Raw genomic sequence first — 22,808 nt, 5'->3', positions numbered from 1 at the left:
TTAAACCGTGCATATCAGATCCCCAAGCTACCCCAATCCCAAGAGACTGCTAGAACAGATTATGTCCCAGGAATACAAACCCCATAGTTTTGAGCATCTTGGTTCATGCAGTTCCTCATCTTCTCACTGATGAGCTCTTCTGCCTTGGCGGTCTGGTCACTGTTGCCTGTGACGGTGACCACTCGATCAATGAAGTAATTGTTCATATCCGTTAGACTGGAGGCAGACAAAACCTCACTGGTAACAAGGAGAGAGAAGAGAGGCTGTGTCAGATCCAAGCAAGCACATGTGTTGCCATGGTGATGTTAGGGCAAATCAAGGGTTAGCGCTAGGAACAGGCTTTGACATATATATGGTAGAAGGCAATTTACACTTTAGAAGTTGGATGCAAAGAGCATTCTTTTCACGTTGCTACATTTGGAAAGATAAAGAGTAAATAAGATACAAAGTTCAATACTTCAGCATGTCCTCACAATAATATATTCTTGATGTTGAAAGCTTTTGCCTGATACTTGACAGCAAGAATATTACAGACACGTGTGATCATTTTGTTAAGAGTCAACGAGAGATGATTGCAAAGAGTTGGAACAGTTTTCAATGAGATGTGTGCAATTAGAAGAAAAACCACAAGATTCACCAATCAATTACTGATTTTGTGAAGCAAAATATAAGAATTTAAGCAATGCATTTGCGCAAGGGTGAATGTTATGGCACTGCAAGTAAAGAAAAGCAAACAGAAGTTTACCTTCATCAAAAGCAATAGCAAGGGAATTGAATGAAAATGTTAAAAGAAATTGCTTTCCATGTTACCATGGTTACTGTGAAAAGAAAAGATGTGTTACCATTGTCCAACTACTAAAACTGTACAGGTCATAAATAGCAGGATTTGTTACTACATTTTTAGGACGAGCATGTTAGTATTTTTTCCTCCGACAATTGACGATATTTTGCCAAAAAACACTTTTGAATATTAGAGGTTCAACATGCTCAACAGGAATACACAATGAATACAACTACTGGGTAAACTGTATAAAAGAACACCCCTAATACGCTATGATATATCAAACTGATTATGTTTTTCTACATGGAAGATGTCTGCAGCAATGTTTAATACAAAATATCCCCAGTATCCCTTTTGAAAGTCGCAATATACTGAAAGGCAAAGATGCCATGCGCAATAGTAGGCACATACTTAATGATACCGTCCAAAAGATGTTTTAATGTACAGAGACAGGTGGAAATCAAGTTCGGCGACATTTTCAGGTTAGGTTTGACCTTTGACATCCTTCCTTGTACAGTTTGAGGTGTGTGTGGCTGCTTGTACTAGTCCAGACTGATGCCAATTTATAGTGGAAGCTCACTGAGATACCATGCCGCAGTTTAACATGAATATCCCACTCAGATACCGTACATTGACTCCGAGCCATCACACATGGCCTGATCGCGAGTATCTGGACGAACATGGATCCTAAATCCAATCTGGCAGGCTACCCAAGACACACGAGCTAGAGGCACCACTGGATAGGCATGACAAAACAGCCCCAAGCCTTCTTGATCTGTGGACTCAATAACTACACAAGGTGGCTGCGCACATCATCACCCAGTGCAGTCAGCCTTCCTGTAGGACCCCCTTTGATGTCATGTGACTTGTCACTTTGGATTGTTCCTGGCATCATTAAACAAAAGTGATGTGTTATCTGATGGTCCAAAAATGTTTTACTCTGCACAAAAAACTGTCATGGTTATCACCTCTATAACCAGTTCGTGACTTTCTTTTGACTTTCAGTATATTTTGAAGTACAAACATTTCATAGAAACGGAAAATTGTGTTCGGCTTCCAACCAAGAATTATTTAACATAACGTTTTTGTCAACTTCTCAATTGATGGCCCCTTTCCGGAAATTGAGCAAACAGATCAAGCCAGAACAGGAGAAGAGAAGGATAGATTGAAAGATCGAATTAAAAATCAAAGAAACAAGTTTCTCCATGAATGATCATGATGAAATCTTACCTAGAAACAACTATGTGAGTATCGGACTCCTGCATAAAACTTTTGATGACTGCACCTTTTTTACCAATGATGCGTCCGCATATACTGTTTGGACACAATATTTTGAGTGGTGTTTCTCTGGAAAGGAAAAATATACAATCAGTTACATGCAGGTGGAATATTGCTGAGTGGGGCAACAACAACAAAAATTACATGCAGATGTATGAGTGAGTGAGTGAGTGAGTATGGTTTAACATTGGTTTTACACTGCTTTTAGCAATATTTCAGCATTATCATGACATGGGACACCGGAAAATGGGCTTCACACATTGTACCCATGTGGGGAATCAAACCTGGGATCGCCCCTGCAGGTGTACGAGCCTGAGTAGGGACTGCATGGTCTAGACGATAGTTACCAACAGCATTAGCTATATCACAGTTGCCAAGTAGGGATCAGAAAAATGTTGGTGATATCATCAAACAACCGTTATGGTACAATGACACATAAGCCAGATCACACATTAAAACTACTCAATCAAAATTTTGTCAGCACTTTTAACAATTTCTGGCCCGATGGACAACTCAAACAAATTTAAATGCAACAAAAACAGCGATGTGAAATCATCTGGCTCAGATAGCAAAAGAGGAGTGTATTGGTGCACGTTGTCAAACCAGCTTTCTAAGAAGGCCAGCATAAGTCCAGCACATAAATGAACATCAAGTGAAGTGTGACACTGGCCACCTCCTCCAAATCATCATCATATTTTACAACAAACATGAGCCCTGGGAAGGTGCCAGATGATAAGATTGGGAAACTATTCTACTTCAGGTGAGGTGAGATGAAATTGGGTTTAGCGTCACTTCCATGATCATTGCACTCATAGAGCAACGTATGTGTGTGTGTGTGGTTTTCGGTGTGTGTGTGTGTGTGTGTGTGTGTGTGTGTGTGTGTGTGTGTGTGTGTGTGTGTGTGTGTGTGTGTGTGTGTGTGTGTGTGTGTGTGTGTTGGTGTGGTGTGGTGTGGTGTGGTGTGGTGTGGGTGTGGGTGTGGGTGTGTGGGGTGGTGTGGGTGTGGGTGTGGGTGTGGTGTGGTGTGGGTGTGGGTGTGGGTGTGGGTGTGGGTGTGGGTGTGGTGTGGTGTGGTGTGGTGTGTGCTTGTGCTTGTACTGGTCCGGACTGAGTTTAACATGAATACCACACTCAGACACAGTATACCGACTCCGAGCTGACCAGTCCTTTGGTTTAGCCCCTTAATCCGAGGGCCAGGCAGGCTAACAACAAGTACCATCTTTTAACGTCTTTTGCTATGACATGGCCGGGGATTGATCCCCGGACCTTCTTTCTGGGCAGATGCTCTACCACTGGACCACGTCTATTCTACCTTAAAAATCACAACAATCGGTGAGCTGACAGAATGACACTTACCCTTTGTTAAGAGCTTCTGCTTCTTTGCTTACAACTTTCATAATTTCTTTACATGCTTTCGAGCAATTCTCAGGACTACCTTTGATTGTGACAAGCTGAAAACACAATCACACAGATAAACAAAACATTTAACTCCGATACATTGAACATAAATACATGACCTAAACAGGTACCAAATATATCAAGTTGGGTTAACATAACCTAGGACTCGGAGAAAAGAGTGCGGGTATTAGTTGGTTGGTTTGTTGTTTAACGCCGCACTCAGCAATATTCCAGCTATATGACGGCAGTCTTTAAATAACCGAGTCTGGACCAGACAATCCAGTGATTAATATCATGAGAATCGATCCACGCAATTGGGATTGATGACATAGATCAACCAAGTCAGCGAGCCTGACCACCCGATCCCGTTAGTCGCCTTTTATGACAAGCCTAGTCGCCTTTTACAGCAAGTATGGGTTGCTGAAGACCTATTCTACCCCGGAATCTTCAAGGATCAGTCAGGTATTAGGTGATCAAAACTTTGGTGAAAACAAGCATGGTTATGGTGCTGACAAACCCAAAATCATTACAGAGCAAATTGGAGATTTCTAATTGTAGGATTCTGCACAATGAACTGCAGAGCTACCCTGGGTCATCTGTGACTCAGATAATACTGGGTAACAGATAATTGGGCTAAGGCTAGCCCAAACTTGCCTCTAGATTGGTGCAAGAAACACAGTGAGTGAGTTTGGTTCAACGCTGCTTGGAACAGTATTCCAGTTATATCACAGCATGTCAGCTCAATGCATGAGGGAAGTCCAAAGTGATGCAGGTCTCAGATGTTTACCACTTTGGTGAAACCCAGAAGCACAGGCATGGTGCTGACAAACCTAAAAGCATAATCGGGGATTCAAACTCACAATCATAGGTTTCAGGTATGCCCTACAGACGCAACAGCGAATGTCTTGGACAACTGAGCCTCCCATGTCCCCGAAAACACACTGATATGACACAGATGCAGGTATTTACTTCAACACATCTTTAATAGTGCCTAAAGGTAGGCCAGACAGGTTGAAGTCAGCAAGCTTCCTTTAGCATGGTCAGGTCATCAAATCATATTAATTGTCTTCTAACTCAATATATTAAAGTATTGAGAAAAAAGAAAATACATCAATTCCACTCAAGCCAATAACTTCCAGATATAAACTGAAAATATCTTAAACAACAAGATTGGACAAATCGCTTAGAAACAAATTGAAGCACTTACTGTTTCTTGTGTGTGATTCTCCCTTCGATGAATATCCACTCTATGGAAGGTAAACATACAAATGTTTGGTTCATGTATCAACGTGATCAACACATTAGGGTTACAGAAATTAGATTAAGAAATTAAAATAGGACATAATCTAGGGTGAAATCAAATTAATAAAGTCTGTAACAAACCTTTAATAATCTTCCAACATTTAAGTAACAGGTACAACCAATTTGGTTTTATATGCATTACCGGTGTCTGTAATAACACTAACTTATTCTAAGTAACTTAATTATAAACACTGAGTGAGTGAGTATGGTTTTACGCCGCTTTTAGCAATATTCCAGCAATATCACGGCGGGGGACACCAGAAATGGGCTTCACACATTGTAGCCATGTCGGGAATCGAACCTGGGTCTTCGGCGTGACGTACGAACGCTTTAACCACTAGGCTACCCGACCGCCCCTCAAGAAAGAGAAAGAACTGTCATTCAGATATAAACCAATCAGTCATTACATATCAGACTGGGGCGGTAAACTTTAGCTCATCATGTGACAGTTGGTAACTTATTCTGGAAAACAACAACTGATCTCTCAAACATTGATAACTGATAACATGTTTAGTCCACTAATATGTTGTTTTAACACCTCACCCAACAATATTCGCCCCTATAAACACTGACAGGTAGAAAGGAAGCAATTATTTCATCACATACATGGAATAACACACACACAAGCTACAAACCTTGCTCTACTTTGTGATGTGATGTTTTTGATAGTTTGACCTTGTTTTCCTATGATGGCTCCCACATATTCACTGCCAACCATTATCCTGCCAACAAACAATGGAAATTAATATTAAAATCATCCATCCACTCTTGTATACTTCCCAGCATGTTTATCTCAAAGTTCAGGAGAAAATGTGCTTAACGGTATGCACAGAAACAACTGACAAGATGTGGATTTAGCTTAAATATATTCTAATAAAAAAATACCTGATTCTTTCATATAACTACTCATGTAGTTAATCTGTCATGGCATAGTGAGTGAGTGAGTATGGTTTTACGCCGCTTTTAGCAATATTTCAGCAATATCATGGCGGGGAACACCAGTAATGGGCTTGACACATGTACCCATGTCAGGAATTGAACCCAGGTCTTCGGCGTGTCATGGCATAGAAGAATGAGGTGTTCCTTACTTTCTTTTGAGTAGTATATAAAGTAATGCTTTCAACATGACTAATGTATGTTTCATACTTTAAAGTTCTTGAACCATCAATCAGCCAAGTCACTTTAACCAATTTCTAGCATTACTACAAAAATCCCTATCCCTATATTTCATTAATAAGACCGCTAAAGCACACATAACCTGGTACCGTCACATAAATACTGGATATATATCATCATTGGTCGGTGTCTTCAAACCCTGGCACCACAGTAGTCTTTGCAGCCATCAAGGGAGACAACTGCTCAGAGACTACATATTGCCTCCTTACTGGTTGACAACACCACATTAACCATATAAAGATTGACTTTTGTATTCTTACATTTCTAACCCAAATCATTTTTTCAAACCTCCATGGGACCTTGGTAATAACTATCTAGGAATTCTTAGTGACCTTGCCAGGCCAATTTGAAAATCATAGGCAGATTTCTAAAGTTTTAATTTTTTAAAGTTCAGAGGTATTTTAACACTGTATTTTCACATTGCATTCAAAAATAATAATTTATAAAACAATGTATTAAAACCTCTTCCTCTTGTTTGGTTTTCAGTGACATACAAGTCATCTTGGTCTCTGCAACATTAGTTTGACTATATTAACATAATCATGAAGGCCTGGGTATGTTTAGTTACATCTGCAGCAGACTTGGGTGGAATATTGACCTCTGAGCATGTCAACATAACCCTGCTTTCCTACCGAGCCTCTCTTTGTACAAAGGATAACCTAAATTTTCACTGCTCTACAATTAATGAGCTATGCTATATTTGACCTGGTGCATCCTAAGCTGCGCCCATGAATGTTGTCCTCCCCTCCATGTAACAATACACTATGTACAAGTTATGTCACTAACACTTGCAAGTGGAAAACAACCATGAGTCTCACCCAGTCAAACCAGTGGTCCTCACTATCAAGGTTTAGGGAGGTTCAAATCTATATATTGACTCACTGTATGCAATAGGTATCAGAATCTTTTAAAAATGTTAACAATATACAATAACAGCTTGTCCAAAACTGACAAGATTATGAGAATGTTCTTGTATGCCACCATCTTCCCAAAGCAAGGGAGTTAACTGACTACAAAAGTCTAGTTCCCACCCTTGCCGAACAAGGCTGGAATTTCCAGGCTCGATTGTAGCGCCACCAGTGTGTATTACAAGTTATCTCCCTTCCATGTCCCTCCTATTGACCAATCAGTTTCAATCTCTCATATCACTTGCATTTTCTTCAAACAAAATGACGGCGCCCAGTCAAAACTATCTGATCGATAATCAAGATCTATATTGTAATAAAACGGGTCTTACTTCGCTAAGTGCATCAAATAACTTGAGCACCTTGATTAAAAACAAGAAAGCTTGAGAAAATATGTGTTGACGCCCAATTGACGATACACATGCTTTGCAAATCCTGCAGTCGACGTTGAAATCCATGTAGTTTAAGCAATTTTGATTGGACTATACATAGACTTGTTCGTCCAGCCAAAATGTAACGCCAGAATACCAGCCTAGTTTGGCAGGGGTGGGAACTGGACTTTTATGGTCAGTTATCAGTGTTTATCACCCTTGCCTCGGGAAGATGGTATGCTACAGGCCACACACATCAACCAAAACCTTGTATGAGTCAGTTCATGAGACAGCGAAGGGGGATCATATTCCATCCAGTGCAGACAGCCCAACCTACCTCAGTGGCATCTCCTGTCGATTCATCCCTGAGTTATTATTGTTGTTTGAACGATTCACTCGGCGTGTTCTGTTGTTGGCCAGTTCAACCTGTAACACAAACAGCATGGTATAACAAATTCCTCTTTCCTTTACCTGCCTATTCAACACAAATTTTGTCTGACATTTTCCAAAAGTGTGAGGCAATTCCATGTATCGGAACTTGCTGTCATGGATATTTATCCTCTTAATCCTACAAAGTAATGTGCTAGTCAATGAGAAATGTATGTAATCTGGTGGGCCTATCACTGGAAGATAACATCGCGGGGAAATGAAGTGACATTACTACAAAAGTTAAGCCTTGCTTATCTCGATCTTTTCTGAAAATGAGGCTTTAAAAAAATAACAGTCTCGGTTCTCAGGCACCGCCCGCATCATCATAAAGTCTGCCGCATGTATCGTTTTTATTTCCATTTCCCAAAAAAAATATTAAATCCTAATACTTAATAACAATGTGATCCAAAATTAACACACAATTACTTCCCTTTACATGTGCACTTCCTCACTGCGCCTTCGTGTTATGGTCATGGCTACAATAGGAGTTTGTATGCTTGTTTATGTGGGTGGTTGGTTTGTTGTTTAACGCCGCACTCAGCAATATTCCAGCTATATGACGGAGGTCTGTATATAATCAAGTCTGGACCAGACAATCCAGTGATTGATATCATGAGCATCGATCCACGCAATTGAGATACGATGACATGCATCAACCAAGTCAGCGAGTTTACCACCCGATCCTGTTAGTCGCCTCTTACGACAAGCATAGTCGCCTTTTACAACAAGCATGGCTTGCTAAAGACCTATTCTACCCAGGATATAACGGGTCTTGTTCATGTGGGGAGACCCTGTCTTAGGTTGATGGTACACAACTGTTTTTGGTTACATTCTAGTTTGAACAAGCAAAAAAAACCATTAAAGACCCGCCAGCCCCCGCTATATTTTCAAAAGTAATTGCCTGAGAACCAATACATCTTTTTTTTTAAGCCTGATGTATTTGATCCTAGATGGATTATGGTTTAAGGCCAATGCATATTCAGATCCACTTGAGTTGTTTAAAAACAGACTTGTTTTAATCATTTTAATCTACTGACTATGAACATGAAGAGGGGGAACATACTTTCAGGTAACTGCCTTCTATGTCACGACCATTCAATCTTGTGGCAGCGCTAAAACAAAAGTCACAATGTTTACAGATTTCCAACATCATAAAAATTATGGTTGTCTCAGCAAAGGGGGGCAAAATAAAACCTGTTCTAATGCCTCATGTAATGACGAAGTATAGGCCTTACGACATCGTAAATTGATCATGTTTTTGTTTGTTGCTTAACGCCGCACTCAGCAATATTCCAGCTATATGACGGCACTTGGTAAATAATCGAGTGTGGACCAGACAATCCAGTGATTGACATCATGAGCATCCATCCACGCAATTGGGATCGATGACTTGCATCAACCAAGTCAGCCAGCCTGACCACCCGATCCCGTTAGTTGCCTCTTACGGCAGGCATGGGTTGCTGAAGACCTATTCTACCCCAGATCTTCACGGGTCTCACTATAAATGATAAAGTCTAGATCAGATATGCAACTGGTTGACCATCAGCTGCATTGATCAGTAGTGTGTAATCAGTAGTTACTATAGAGACGTTTTCCTGGAAACTCAATCTGAATTCCACTGTGAATGTATACCGAAGTCAGCAATAATCTAGCTACATCACGGTGGCCCGAAAATAGTCTGGGTGGGACAAACAAGTGGTTCATGGTTCGAACAAGATCTCAAGCCTTCGGGACATGACATGCAATCAGCCAAGTCAACAAGACTGACTACACAAACCACTCAAGTCGCTTCTAACAACAAGCATAGGTTAACTGGGACCAATTCTAACCCAGAATCCCCACAGATTGTTGGGATGACAAATGTTCAATCTTTCACAAAAAGTGGTAAATGACAAACCACAGAATTACAAAAAGAAACCAGAGTTATCACTATCCCCCGCCTTAGGGCACATCAGAATGCATGTATCAAGGGCCGTAACTCTGTAAAGCAAGATTGGTTGGTTGGTTTGTTGTTTAACACCGCACTCAGCAATATTCCAGCTATAAGACGGCGGTCTGTTAATAATCGAGTCTGGACCAGACAATCCAGTGATTAATATCATGAACATCGATCCACGCAATTGGGATCGATGACATGCATCAACCAAGTCAGCGAGCTTGACCACCCGATCCCGTTAGTCGCCTTTTACGACAAGCGTAGTCACCTTTTACGGCAAGCATGGGTTGCTGAAGAGCTATTCTACCCCGAAATCTTCACGGGTCCTGTAAAGCAAGAGGAGTCAGAAGATGACAAATCCCATTGGCCCCCACAAATCGAAAGAACAAATCATCTACTGGTATTTAAAGTCTAACTTGATCATTGATGAGAGAATTTCTATCTGATCTGTCTATCTGTATATAAGAGTAGTTATTGAGCTATCAAAACAATACCATGGAATTGGGATTCGAAACTTTGTATTTCTATGTCCGGTACACACCACTATGAACAGAGTCCAAATCAAACTCGTTGCTACTGAAGCCAAAAAAAATAATTCTACAAATAACTAAATCATGTAAATAGCAAAAGGCACCAGCTGGCCAAGCAAGAGCACCTATTAGAATGATTAGGTTTAGGAACTATTTGGTATATCTGCAAATTATTGTTGAAAAATATTGTCTAGCTACAAAAATGAAATGATTACAGACGTACAGACAGACAAGGCATCAACTTTATCCCCCCGCATTATATGCCGGGGGGGGGGGGGGAAGAGGAGGGATTAAAATAATTTACAGGACCAATTTTCAAAGACAATCTTGATAAGTATCTTTTAGATGAGCATGCAAACTTCATTTTAGTAACTTCAATTGTTTCTGAGAAAGTTATTCCCCTTTTGTGTTTTTGGTTTGTTTGTTTGTTTAACGCCTCACACAGCAATATTCCAGCTATATGACAGCAGTCTGTAAATAATCGGGTCTGGACCAAACAATCCAGTGATTGACATGTGCATCGATCCACGCAATTGGAATACGATGACATGCATCAACCAAGTCAGTGAGCCTGACCGACCAATCCTGTTAGTCGCCTCTTACGACAAGCTGTGCCTTTTATGGCAAGCATGGGTTGCTGAAGACCTATTTTAACTGGGATCTTCATGGGACTTGTCCCCTTTGAGAGACGGACGGATGGACAGACGAACTCCATTTCTATGTCTCCCATCCCACGTCATGGTGGGGATAACAAATTAGAAAACATTATTACCGAAAAGACAAGCTGGCCAATGCTTATTTCTATGCAGGAGGGAGTTACTTGGTTTTACACTTACTCCTGTGCTTGTTCTGGGGAGTCAAATGTAACATACATAGCACCCTCAGCACCCACTGAAAAATACCAATGAAACAATATTAAAATGTCACGAGGGCACAATGACAGTATTTAATTATTATTTGATACAGGTCATATATAAGAAAAAAATCAGCTGAATGAATTATGACGTCTTGGATGATCATAACTGATGCTAAAATAGAAACCCAATGCAACAGTGTATCGCCATGACAATTGATTGTGGAGAAAATAATCCTTTGAAAGTAAATACCTTAAATGTTGAAACATTTTATTAAATCTTTACAGAAAAAAATGGGCAAGATCTGAACTCTTAACTGACCATGCAGAATATGATTTTGAAAATTTCAAATCATCAAGATGTACTTTGGCATGCGCTATTTCGCATAATATACAGAACATATTACTTGATACTAACTGATCATAATGATTACATCACTCATAACCACAGCTCAATGCTTTTTAACGTTGAACTCCAATATTCATGTTATATGACAGTGACATGGAGATAATTGAGTCTGGACCAGTCAATCCAGTGATTGATATCATAAGCAACGATCGTCAGGGTATGACGCCAAGCAATCAACCATTTCACTGAACCTGACCAAGTCATTAATTCGCCTCTTAGTCTCAGACAAGCATAGAGAACAATTTTATCCAGGGTTCCTGGATTGACATGGAAACTAGAGCTGGCTACAAAGATCGATAATCGGAATTATCGTTGATGGGAAGAAATATAAATGAATATCGATGTGAAACTGTTGTCATCGATAGGTCGCATAAACTAATGTGATTAAATAAAGTTTAGATTAACCGAAACAGACTTGTCATTGTCAATAATGTCAAGTGTGGAAGTGGAAAGCAACTGTTTTTGTTACATCTCAAATATCAACAAAGTAATCCATGCCTAAATGTGTCACTGCTCACCAGTGGCGTGGAACATGTTGATTTCTTTCAGGACATTCTTAACTTTTTGCTTAAGTTCCTTCTCAGATATTTATAAAAAATTGATTGATATTTAGTTAGCGATTATCGATCTCAACATGATCAATAGCCAGCCCTAATGGAAACCCAAACCAATTCCCAAATCTGTGTCCTACCTTGTTCTACTTTCTGGGGATTCCCCACTATCTGGCTGACTAGGAGGCCGATGTCGTCAACTGTGACATGATCTGGAGCATTTTTTATTTGGATTTTATTTGTCTTCCGGCTGAAACAAACAGGCGAACTACTGAAATCAAGCAGATCAGTATGTCAGTGTTAGAAACTGGCATTAGTCCTGTAGTCCTTGCCAAACTGCCTAATAGTTAAGGGATCATAACGACTAGTAGAAATTTGCTATATGTTACCATTATAAGGACTTGTGGACAAAAAATGTTAGTTTCTTCTGCTGTATGTCCATCTAAAATACTGTCAAAAATCATTTAACATGTTCAATTAAAAATTAGAAGTACATATCAAGTTTGAAACATGCTATTAATGACATGGTAGGACCACATTTTCGTATCTTGTCAGATTTGTGTGGGCCAATTTCTGTCAGCAATAATCAAACCCTACGGGCTCACATATGCCGGGGGCAGGCGAGCTAGTAGTTCATAACTTGAGTAACAACCCATGTCATCGGAGTATGCTGATGACACCCAATCGGTGACATCATGGGCTCATACAACCACAGGGATATGGTGACCTAATCTGGCCTCGAGACAAATGCTGAGACAACTACCAAGGTAACACAGATCGTAACCATCATAATCCCAGATCATAATCTTCTTTTAGACTGGATCTGGTATATGTCATACACACAACTTCAGACAACATTGTGCAGGCATACAAGTGCATGTAATAACCATGCTACTACCATCTTCCCGAGGCAAGCGCGTCCACTAGCCTTTTTATCAAAGTCTTACTTCCCACTTTTGCCACATCAAGCCAACTTTCCTGTGCTAAATGATTGGACTATAGCACATATCAATAGTCCAATCAGAGAACGTTTCACAAAATCAACATACACGACTGGTACATTTTCGTATGACAGTGACTTACAGCTGGAATATGACTTTTTCATCTTTTAAAACACACCCCACCACACCACACCCCCACCCCCACCAACGATGTTTTTGTGTCAGGGATAAATTCGTGAATGTTTTTGTTGTCTGATGGACTTGGTCCTCGCCTATGGTAGTCACCATCTTTGTGAAGCTATACGAGACACGAACAGCGATCTGATTGGATTCATTACAAGGTGCTCGACTTGTGAGGTGGCACCAGGGTCGAGCCAAGAAAAGTGGCCTTGGTGTGGCAAGGGTAGAAACTAGGCTTTGATATAGGCTAGTGGACATGCTTGCCTCGGGAAGATGTGCTCCTACAAACAGCAACAGTTCCATCAAGAATACAATAAACCACTGAAAACTAACAATTTACATTACAATCACAGAGCAATAGGAAATATAACTATTGCACAGCAAGAGTTGTGTCTGGTCTACAAACACTTATTTGCAACCAGGTAACAATAATTAAGTGCTTAAAAACCATTCTTGTAGTCTGTGTCTGACATTCTTGTGTATACTACTACTCACCGAACTCACCAATTTGCAACATTTTGTATTAAATGTTTATCGGCTATTATGAGCTGAGCTTACGTTTACTAAACCAGTAGGACATTTTACTAGACTCTAGCTTTTGACTCATGGCTAAAGTCTCAGATTCTTTAATGATATATAATTTTAATTTAGTTGATTTATTTGTTGTTAACGCCGCACTCAGCAGTATTCCAGCTATATGACGGCGGTCTGTAAATAATCAAGTCTGGAGCAGACAATCCAGTGATTGACATCATGAGCATCGATCCATGCTTTTGGGATACGATGACATGTATCAACCAGTCAGCAAACCTGACCACCCGATCCCATTAGTCGCCTTTTAAGGCAAGCATGGGTTTGCTGAAGATCTATTCTCCCCTGGATCTTCACAGGTATTTAAATTTAGTTACCCTAGTCTCTTAATAACTGTCTTTTCAACATGAAACCATGCAAACATTTTCTTAAACACACGTTACTAACATGAAGAATATCTACCTAGCATTCTGTCGAGTAAGCGGAACCCTGTCGGACGACTACACCATGTACACTAGTGCTACTGACTTATACAGGCTGACTATCAACATGATCAAGCGAGGGGTCTGAGTTACATACCTGCGCCGGGAAACAGACGGCTCTACCTGCATAACAAAGCCAAGAAGGTTGTAGCCTGGAAGAAATCAAGTCATTCCAAATTGTAGTCACTTTTCAAAGAATATGAGTGAGTGAGTGAGTGAGTTGGGTTTAACGCCGCTTTTAACATTAGTCCAGTTATATCATGGCGTGTCAGCTTAATGTGGGAGGAAATCCCGAAGTGATGCAGGTCTCAGACGTTTACCACTTCGGTGAAACCCACGAGCACATGTATGGTGCTGACAAACCTAGAAACATAATCGGGGCGAACCGCGATTCGAACCCACAATCATAGGTTTCTGGCATGCCCAAGGGACGCAACTCAAAGATTATGAAGATCAGAGTGTAAAACACCATTTCAAATTATACAAAGAAAACTGTCCAACCACGTGATGTTGGCAAGAAAGTTTTATTACTCAAACTAGACCCACTCTTTGAAGAATCTGACAACTACAATGTGATGACTATGTGTCTATGTTCATGGCATATACTTACCAACACTGTAACAAATAACACATGTAATACAAAACAGGAATTGATCAATGCCAGAAATAGACTTCCTCCATTAAATCACAACATTAATCAGGTCAGCAGCCACATGATCAATTTTCAGGTGAAGCCCTCCATTAAATGTCAAGGTTGTACCCAGTTCTGAGACATTATTTGAAACAAGCAGAATCTTCACTTGCTGATAATCATGAAGCAGATGTTTACCATGTTTACCTTCCACATAAGATTTTAGAAGCAAGGACCATTTAGATACGCTTCTTCAGTATTTGAATTAAAACATGCATCAACCAAGTCAGTGAGCCTGACCACCCGACCCCGTTAGTTGCCTCTTATGACAAGCATAGTCGCCATTTACGGCAAACATGGGTTAATGAAGACGTATTTTACCCCTGATCTTCACGGGTCCACCATAAACAAAATCTTAGCACATGATACCTAGACATTTGTTACCTGTTTTCAAATTAACCATACATCATGGACACGGATACAATGCCTAGAGCAAGAAAACAACACAGAGGTGATGACTGACAAGACACACAAAGTATCATCACTTCGGGCATAAAAATGGAAAAAAATAATTCTGTCAATCAAGTCAATTGGTTCAATAAAGCTAGTGCCCTTTTTTTATGACAACAGCCATAGTATCACATCAACCTTAGCAAAGCTAACCAGGATTCTGACAAACAAATCTAGTACATGTGCCAGCACTGGGCAATCTGCAATAGGGCTTTGCTACTTTTTCTGCCAATTAGTAAATGATATGTTAACAACAATGTTTAAGATTCCTACTCTAACCATTGCTAACCAGTACCAGATAGGAAAGGATATATATCAAGGTTTATTTGGGAGATTGCCATGGCAACTATACAATGGCAATGAGAAAGCAGAATGACAAGAATCACAAGAGGGAGAGGTAAAACACGAAATTGTTGAAAGTCTAGTATATATAAAATTATATACCACTCTATACTGGGCCATTAACTTAATAAATTAATCAACTTAATACAACATTTGTTAATATTTCAAGAAAAATCTATTCCAGTATTAACAGTGTTCGAAATTAGCGCCTGCCAGAAGTCTGTGGCAGGTAGGTATTGTTTCGTACGTGTAGTTTCAAATTTGTATGGGTCCTTATGGCCTGAAATACATTTACGTGTCTATTTATTTGTCACAATAACCTGCAGTTTAGTCAGGGCCTGCAGCTTCTAAAGTCAGTGGCTTCTGATGGCAACCTGACAATTTATTTATTTCAAACACTGAGTATTAACATGCTTAATTTTACACATCGCTATGCCACAACATGGAAATACCAGCCTTGTCTTAATTTTCAAGGACCCTTCTTAATTTCCATCTTGAAGTGCAATCTTAGCAAAATTACAGTTGTGAACTCTCCTGGCCATGTCCAAATGCACCACCTAGTCCACACATGCATTGTTACCTAATGCAGCTTGACGAAATGGCACATAATGCACCCTCTGGTGCATGTGCAGCATACTATCATGTTACAGATTGTCCCTGATAAAGAGCATTTCCTTTGTGTTCCCTACATCCATTTGAGCCATACTATGGGTTGAGGAATGCTTCATATTTTTCTGCTTCCTGTAAAGACCGACTGTTCTGTTAGACTTGGCTTTCATCAAGATGCATAAATATTAGGATATTAATGATATAATGTTAGGTACAAATAACACATATATTAGGTGAATTTCAAACCTGACTGGGTGGTTGGTTAGCAAGGGTTCAGGTAACTTCTGATACCGATAGTTATATCCTCTAGTTTGAGTTGCAATAAAGACAAAAATGGCCGTCTTTGGGGTCGTCAGCAATAATTTATTTCTGTTACATTGATCAATATAATTACTACTATTCAGAATACTATTGCCAAAACTCTTCCAAACCTTTTTTGAAAGTTCACTGACCCTCACATAAATTTAAACCAGCAGGGATAATTCTAGGGTGGGGCCTTGTGTTTTTAGCCCCTAAATTTGAAAAAAGGCCCACGTTTTCAATTACAATGGGGCATTTTAACATTGTGTTATATGGGCAAATATGGGTGTACCTCTGGAATGTTTGAAATTTTCACATAAAGGACGCATGTCAGAAAATTCCAAGAGTGAACCCTGAACCAGTTTGTAACATCTATCAGCAATGAGGGAATTAAACATTAAAGAGTGAAATAATGAACTCCAATACACATGGTACAGGAGACCCGCGAAGATCCGGGGTAGAATAGGTCTCCAGCAACCCATGCTTGCTGTAAAAGACGACTATGCTTGTCGTAAGAGGCGACTAACGGGAATCGGGTTGTCAGGCTCACCGACTTGGTTGATGTTTGTCATCGTATCACAATTGCGTAGATCGATGCTCATGATGTCATCACTGGATTGTCTGGTTAAGATTCGATTATTTACCAAGTGCCGTCATATAGCTGGAATATTGCTGAGTGCAGCGTTAAACAACAAACAAACAAAACTTGGTACAGGAATTGCATCTTTTGATGTCTTTACTCAGCTTAAATTGCCATGTGTCTCAGATCAAGGCAAGAGCAGACAACACATGGCATGGTTACAGATTTTGAGTGAGTGAGTGAATATGGTTTTACGCCGCTTTTAGCACTATTCCAGCAATATCACGGCAGGGGACACTAGAAATGGGCTTCACACATTGTACCCATGTCAGGAATCATACTCGGGTCTTCAGCGTAACTAGCGAACGCTTTAACCACTAGGCTACCCGACCGCCCTATAGATTTTGATGATTTACTGTATAGAGAATCTCTCTCTTACGAGTGAGTGAGTGTGTGTGTGTGTGCAAGTTGGGTTTCACACCACTTTTAGCAATATTCCAGCAATATCACAGCAGGGGACACCAGCTATCTTCTGTTTGTAGCCTACACTGCACTCAGCAATATTCCAGCCATATGACGGCGCTCTGCAAATAATCGAGTCTGGACCAGATAATCCAGTGATTGATCATGAGCATCGATCCATGCATTTGAGATATGATGACATGCATCAACAAAGAGCTACCTTCTGAATAAAATTGCATCATCACAAATCACACTGACTTTTTACCGTAGTAACCTTATCTTTCTTTTTTGCTCCCAACATTTCGCGAATTGATAGATTACAAAATATAGAACTATGATGAAAGGAGACGACACAAGATGCAGTCACGAGTGACATTCTGTTGTAAAGACTTAAGATAATGATCAATATTTTGTGGTCCTAGAAAGCAGACCACTGACTGCAATCATAAATAGCTGCATAAAACTTACAACTGACCTGCAATGCATGTCAGAGAGATGTAGGCACTGGGAAAGTCCATTATTTCATTTCGGATTAACATGATTAATTTGATTTTAAATATAACTTTGTATTCATGACCCACTTATGTATATATCAACTTGTTCTTGTCCCTATATGACTGAAATGTCAATGTTAAATTTTAACTCACTCACATTCATTTTGGACTAGTTTTTACTCCTGGTCACTGACCAGTTATCACACTTTTTTTCATGTTTTGGGGGACATATTCTGTGTACAAAGCTGACTGTACCAATAACTTCAATTTTTGTGAAACTGAGCAAATGTGCATATTTCAATCCGTGGAATTCAGTTGATTTCTGTAATAACCCTATGATAGGGAATTAAAACAGTGGAAATAGAACTTTCCCGTCAACATACTGTACCAATTATCGCCATCGTCTTAACATGTGCCACATGATTACGTACACTGCTTCAGTTATACAAATTAATTTTTTAGTATCTCAGGTATCACACTCGATTTTGATTTTTTTAATCATCAAAATGAATAAGAAATGCTATTATCAATATTCCCGAAATTCGATCTACACATTTTTTTTTAAATATAGATCTAGCTCAAATAGGTTTCAGAATTGTATTTTGGGGAATAAATGACAGAACTGAAAGTGCATCATTGTGTTGTTTGATTTATATTTTTGCTAGTATTAGTCACGTGAATCCACCCATATGTCTTTTCTAAAGTTGTAATGAGAACAAGGATTATGGTGGGTTTTTTAAAATATTTCCTCACAAGAGTCTGTTTTGTTCATCTTTTCGGATAAATATTTCTCTCTTCTAATGAAAATGAGCAAAGGTAAAATTAGATGTGATCTTGTGCACGCTATATTGGGGAGTTGGTGATAATTGGTCCTCAGCAATAACTGGTCGCTAGCCAGCAGGCCTAATGTAATCTTAATAAGTATGATGCTTTCAGAGAAATAGTACAATGCCTTACAAATGTGCGTATTGCTTGGAAGTGTGGTGTCTAATCCTGTGATGATGCCAATTCTCACTCACCATTCATTCATTCTTTATTGACAGTTTTTCAACATAGACCAATAAGCTTCAGAAACTAAACAATGCCAAATGTATAGCCTAATCTACCAGATGCAATGTGTGAACGACACTGACACCGTTTTCATTCAGTGACATCACACGGCAAGTTCAGAGATGTCCTACGAAAATCACTTAGCTCACACAACAAAGAAGGGTTTGCATATACACGATAACATAATGGGGGAGAATTGGAGCCCTAGTCGTGCAGCCATAATCACATGGGTTTGTGCGGGAGAAGAAGAACTTGAGTCGGTGGCACTGACGTTCCACGCACATGCTTGTTGAAAACACTTGAGAGCACCTCGCTCACGTGCCAGTTGTAAATGGAGCGTTGTCATGAGAATGACCACCACCATATGCATGTTTTGGATATGCATGCAGCTTGTAGTTAGCAACTAACTAGTCCTTATATCTAGTTTGATAGGCATATACTCCGGCCATTTTGAATCAATGTAGGCGTTCTTGGTACATTACTTCACACGAGTTGAGTTTGTCCCGTTCACATTTTATTAGAAACTGACTCATATTGCACGAGCAAGAGCGCATCTTACCGTTCAAGTTCTCTATTGCTTTGTCAACGTTTTCTTGATCTGGACAATCCACAAATGCAAAGCTTCTTTTCAACAATATGTTGTTGACCGCAACTCCTTGCTCCTCGAACAGGCCACGCAGCGTTCCCTCAGTCACATCTGTTGACAAGTTTCCAATGTAAAGCCTGAACATATCGGGCAACTCTAAAAGAGAAAAAAGTCACGTGGGCAAAGTGAACATGTTGTGATAGTCAAAGGAGGTAGTGAGAATTTACAAAGAAACTGAGTACTATATGACTTACATTTGGTCGTAAAGGGTTGCACTACGAGCGCCGGTCGGCGCAGTGATACTAAGAATAGTTCATTACTGATAAAATAGGGGCGTGCCGTACACGATAACGATAGTTAGCGGCAATACCTATGAGGCAACTCACTACAATGTAAATTCAATAACTACCGAATGACTCCATGATGGTTCGTTCACGCGTCTCCAGGGGTATAATGTAATATGGCTTGGCCTTGACAATAAATGTGACGTTCCTGTCTAACCTATCTCCCCTCTTGTCACTATTAAACTAGTCCATCTAAAGTTCCATCAGTTCAGTCTCCCACGTGGTCAAACTTGATGCCGGCTTTTTAGGCAATATTTCGACAACTTTTACATGCACTTCTAGAATAGCAAATGATTTCGTTGGATATTTCCTCTCCTAACACACTAGGGTATTATGACAATTTACGGCTGATGAAATACACGTTACAAGCCAACCACCCGATAATATATCACCGGCATCACGCATGCCGCTGACATGTGCTTGACGTCACGAGTTAGCTATCATTCATGAAATTTAACCGTACAAGAAACTTCGACTTGTTATAATGCTGTTTAGCTGAACGGAAGCATATTTCATCTACACTGGCCTTGTCAAAGGCCCCCGCAACTATGACAATGTGACCGGATCCATCTTACCTCGGTAGGTTGCCATGTTGTCACCGGATATAGCCCCTCTACCCTCGTAGTTTGACACAAGAGGGAGGTCTGCCCGAGACTTTATGAAATATGTGGGTCAGTAGGACGGGTCGACTTCGATGTGGCTGCTCACAAGTTCATTGCCCTGAGAAAACGTCGCTTGGTCTTTCGGTTTGTCTTTTATGGAGCTGTTAGAATAAACACTTGTTGAAACACGTTTGTAAAGGTTGTTTCTGACTAAAAAATATATAATGAATGAACTAGAAATCTAATTATATTTTGTTTGTTATTAAAATCCGGAAATGTTATGAATGTCATCACATAAATTTATTTTTTTTACTTAAAAATTTGTATAAATCTTTTAATACAATTGCATCATTTCTATCATTTCTTAACATATTTACCTTTTATCTGTTTTCAATAATAAGGTACATTCAACGCAAAGTAGTTTTTTACAATATATTTAGAAATACAAATGCGTTGCGAAGCTCTATTATTGCGGTATAATGCACAAATCTAGCTCGGTTTACAATTAAAGGGCGAATTATATTAAATTTGCATATTGCAAAGAGCTTTGAAGCTAACATTCACGTTTTTCTTTTGATAAGTTACATGATGTTAAACTATATCTAAGATTATGCATAAGATAAATTAATTACTGTCACTGTTAATGATAATTATTTTTTATCTTTCTTGTCATAGGGATGTGGAATGACCCTAATGAACCCGTGGCTATACATAATGATACATAAGTTATTATAACACAGCCAAGCATCCCTAGCTTAAACTGATTAAAGCGTTAGCTCGTTAGTAACTTAGGACGAGACCCAGATTCGAAATAGGTACATTGTAAAACACATTTCTGTTGACATGATCTAGCAGGAGAATTGCTAAAAGCTGCGTGTAGTTATCGCACTTAATTATCACTCCAAACCCGTAGGGGTTCCGGGTGAAGAATATTAATGGGTCCCCAGAAAACAATGCTTGCAACGAATTAGGCGACTACGTGGATCGGGTGGTTAGGGTGTCAGGCTAGGTGATTTGGTGGATTTTTAAGGTTGGTTGGTTTGTTGTTTAACGCCACACTCAGCAATATTCCAGCTATATGACGGCGGTCTGTAAATAATCGAGTCTGGACCAGACATTCCAGTGATTAATATCATGAGCATCGACCCACGCAGTTTGGGATTTTTAAGGCGTCGTATCCCATTTGCGTGGATCGATACTCATGATTTCAATCACTGGATTGTCTGGCCCAGTATCAATTGACAGGTTGTCGTTATATATCTGGAATATTAGAAAATCAATAAACATTATCTCACTCACTTACAAACTCAGGGTTTTCAATGATCATCGTCTTAACCTGTCGTGAGTTTTTGTTTCTAAAAGCTCACAATTATTAAAAATTAATTAAAAAAGGCTTTAAAATTAATTATCACCGTACCTTTTTCCTTTGAGAAAATATGTCATGTTTTGAAATTAATATATCATTCTTATATACTTGTCTCGAAAATTATTGCGCTTTGATAATCTTAATTGCTATTCCAAAGACGTTACAAAAATATCATTAATTATTTCTAATGAATATAACAAGGTAACTGAAAATGCCAAACTGTAATAAATAAGACTTGAATGTATGTAAACAAATAACAGCGAAATGATTCATTTCGAACTTAATAGTGCATGTACTTTTGTACAACGTGCCTTTAGTGGTACAAAGGCGATATTTACGTCATTTTACAGGGATGTACACCAATTATAACGATAGAATTGTATAATTGTCATTCAATCAGAAGAATGCATCCAATTTCAACCTTGCATGCACCAATGAAATTAATTTGCATTACGCGCGGCGTGTCTCCGAAGCTGAAATAACCATTATCAATCAATAATTACATTAAATTCCTTGTTCCTTCATATCTTGCTCATATCATCAGTGTTTCACCAGAGTTAAAAATAATTCTCAATTTGTTTCTGCGTCTCTTGTAAAGAACTTGCCAAAAGATGTAACTTGAAAAAAGGGAGAGTATAAAAAAGAAACCTATATATCTCTCAGTAATTATAAAATATCATTGGTAGAAGTTAATTAAGTTCGATTTTTTCTGAAATGGGAAATTTTAATATGATGTCCCATTTCAAGACACAATGGTCACTGTGTCGATGGCGGCAGGTGAATATAATATGGATGTTTAGCTTATGAATTTCGGTCTGAATGTCTGGTTTACAGTTACCCGGATTTTTAGGAAATAAAACAATGTATGCCCAGATCAAG

General features: G+C 39.3%; 1 protein-coding gene and 1 non-coding gene across 8 annotated transcripts in view; both read right to left on the bottom strand.

Moving 5' to 3' along the window:
- The window catches only part of LOC124117876 (insulin-like growth factor 2 mRNA-binding protein 2), a 42,711-nt gene extending 22,024 nt beyond the window's left edge, over positions 1–20,687 (bottom strand). For 2 of the 7 annotated variants that reach the window (XM_046479909.2, XM_046479911.2), the window contains exons 1-12: positions 20,537–20,687; positions 19,591–19,773; positions 14,151–14,205; positions 12,060–12,187; positions 10,943–10,997; positions 8,704–8,752; positions 7,549–7,637; positions 5,395–5,481; positions 4,665–4,704; positions 3,416–3,510; positions 2,012–2,128; positions 81–237 (exon numbers count right to left, since the gene is read on the bottom strand). In XM_046479909.2, the coding sequence (XP_046335865.1) occupies positions 81–237; positions 2,012–2,128; positions 3,416–3,510; positions 4,665–4,704; positions 5,395–5,481; positions 7,549–7,637; positions 8,704–8,752; positions 10,943–10,997; positions 12,060–12,187; positions 14,151–14,205; positions 19,591–19,773; positions 20,537–20,552 (1,071 nt within the window). In that variant the 5' untranslated portion in view covers positions 20,553–20,687. Of the gene's footprint in view, positions 1–80; positions 238–2,011; positions 2,129–3,415; positions 3,511–4,664; positions 4,705–5,394; positions 5,482–7,548; positions 7,638–8,703; positions 8,753–10,942; positions 10,998–12,059; positions 12,188–14,150; positions 14,206–19,590; positions 19,774–19,871; positions 20,001–20,026; positions 20,161–20,536 lie in introns of those variants that run through there. The other 5 variants (XM_048391146.1, XM_048391149.1, XM_046479912.2 and 2 more) reach the window with 5 other exon arrangements.
- Positions 5,135–5,207, bottom strand: LOC124117892. Its single transcript, XR_006858378.1, has one exon. It is a non-coding gene; the product is annotated as a small nucleolar RNA SNORD31 (small nucleolar RNA).
- Positions 20,688–22,808: the final 2,121 nt, after the last annotated feature.

Source organism: Haliotis rufescens, unplaced genomic scaffold, assembly GCF_023055435.1.
Source record: "Haliotis rufescens isolate VD_foot unplaced genomic scaffold, xgHalRufe1.0.p SCAF_10, whole genome shotgun sequence".
Lineage (NCBI taxonomy): Eukaryota > Metazoa > Mollusca > Gastropoda > Lepetellida > Haliotidae > Haliotis > Haliotis rufescens.
Note: the sequence above shows the minus strand (reverse complement) of the source record. Positions and strands in the feature narration are given on the sequence as shown.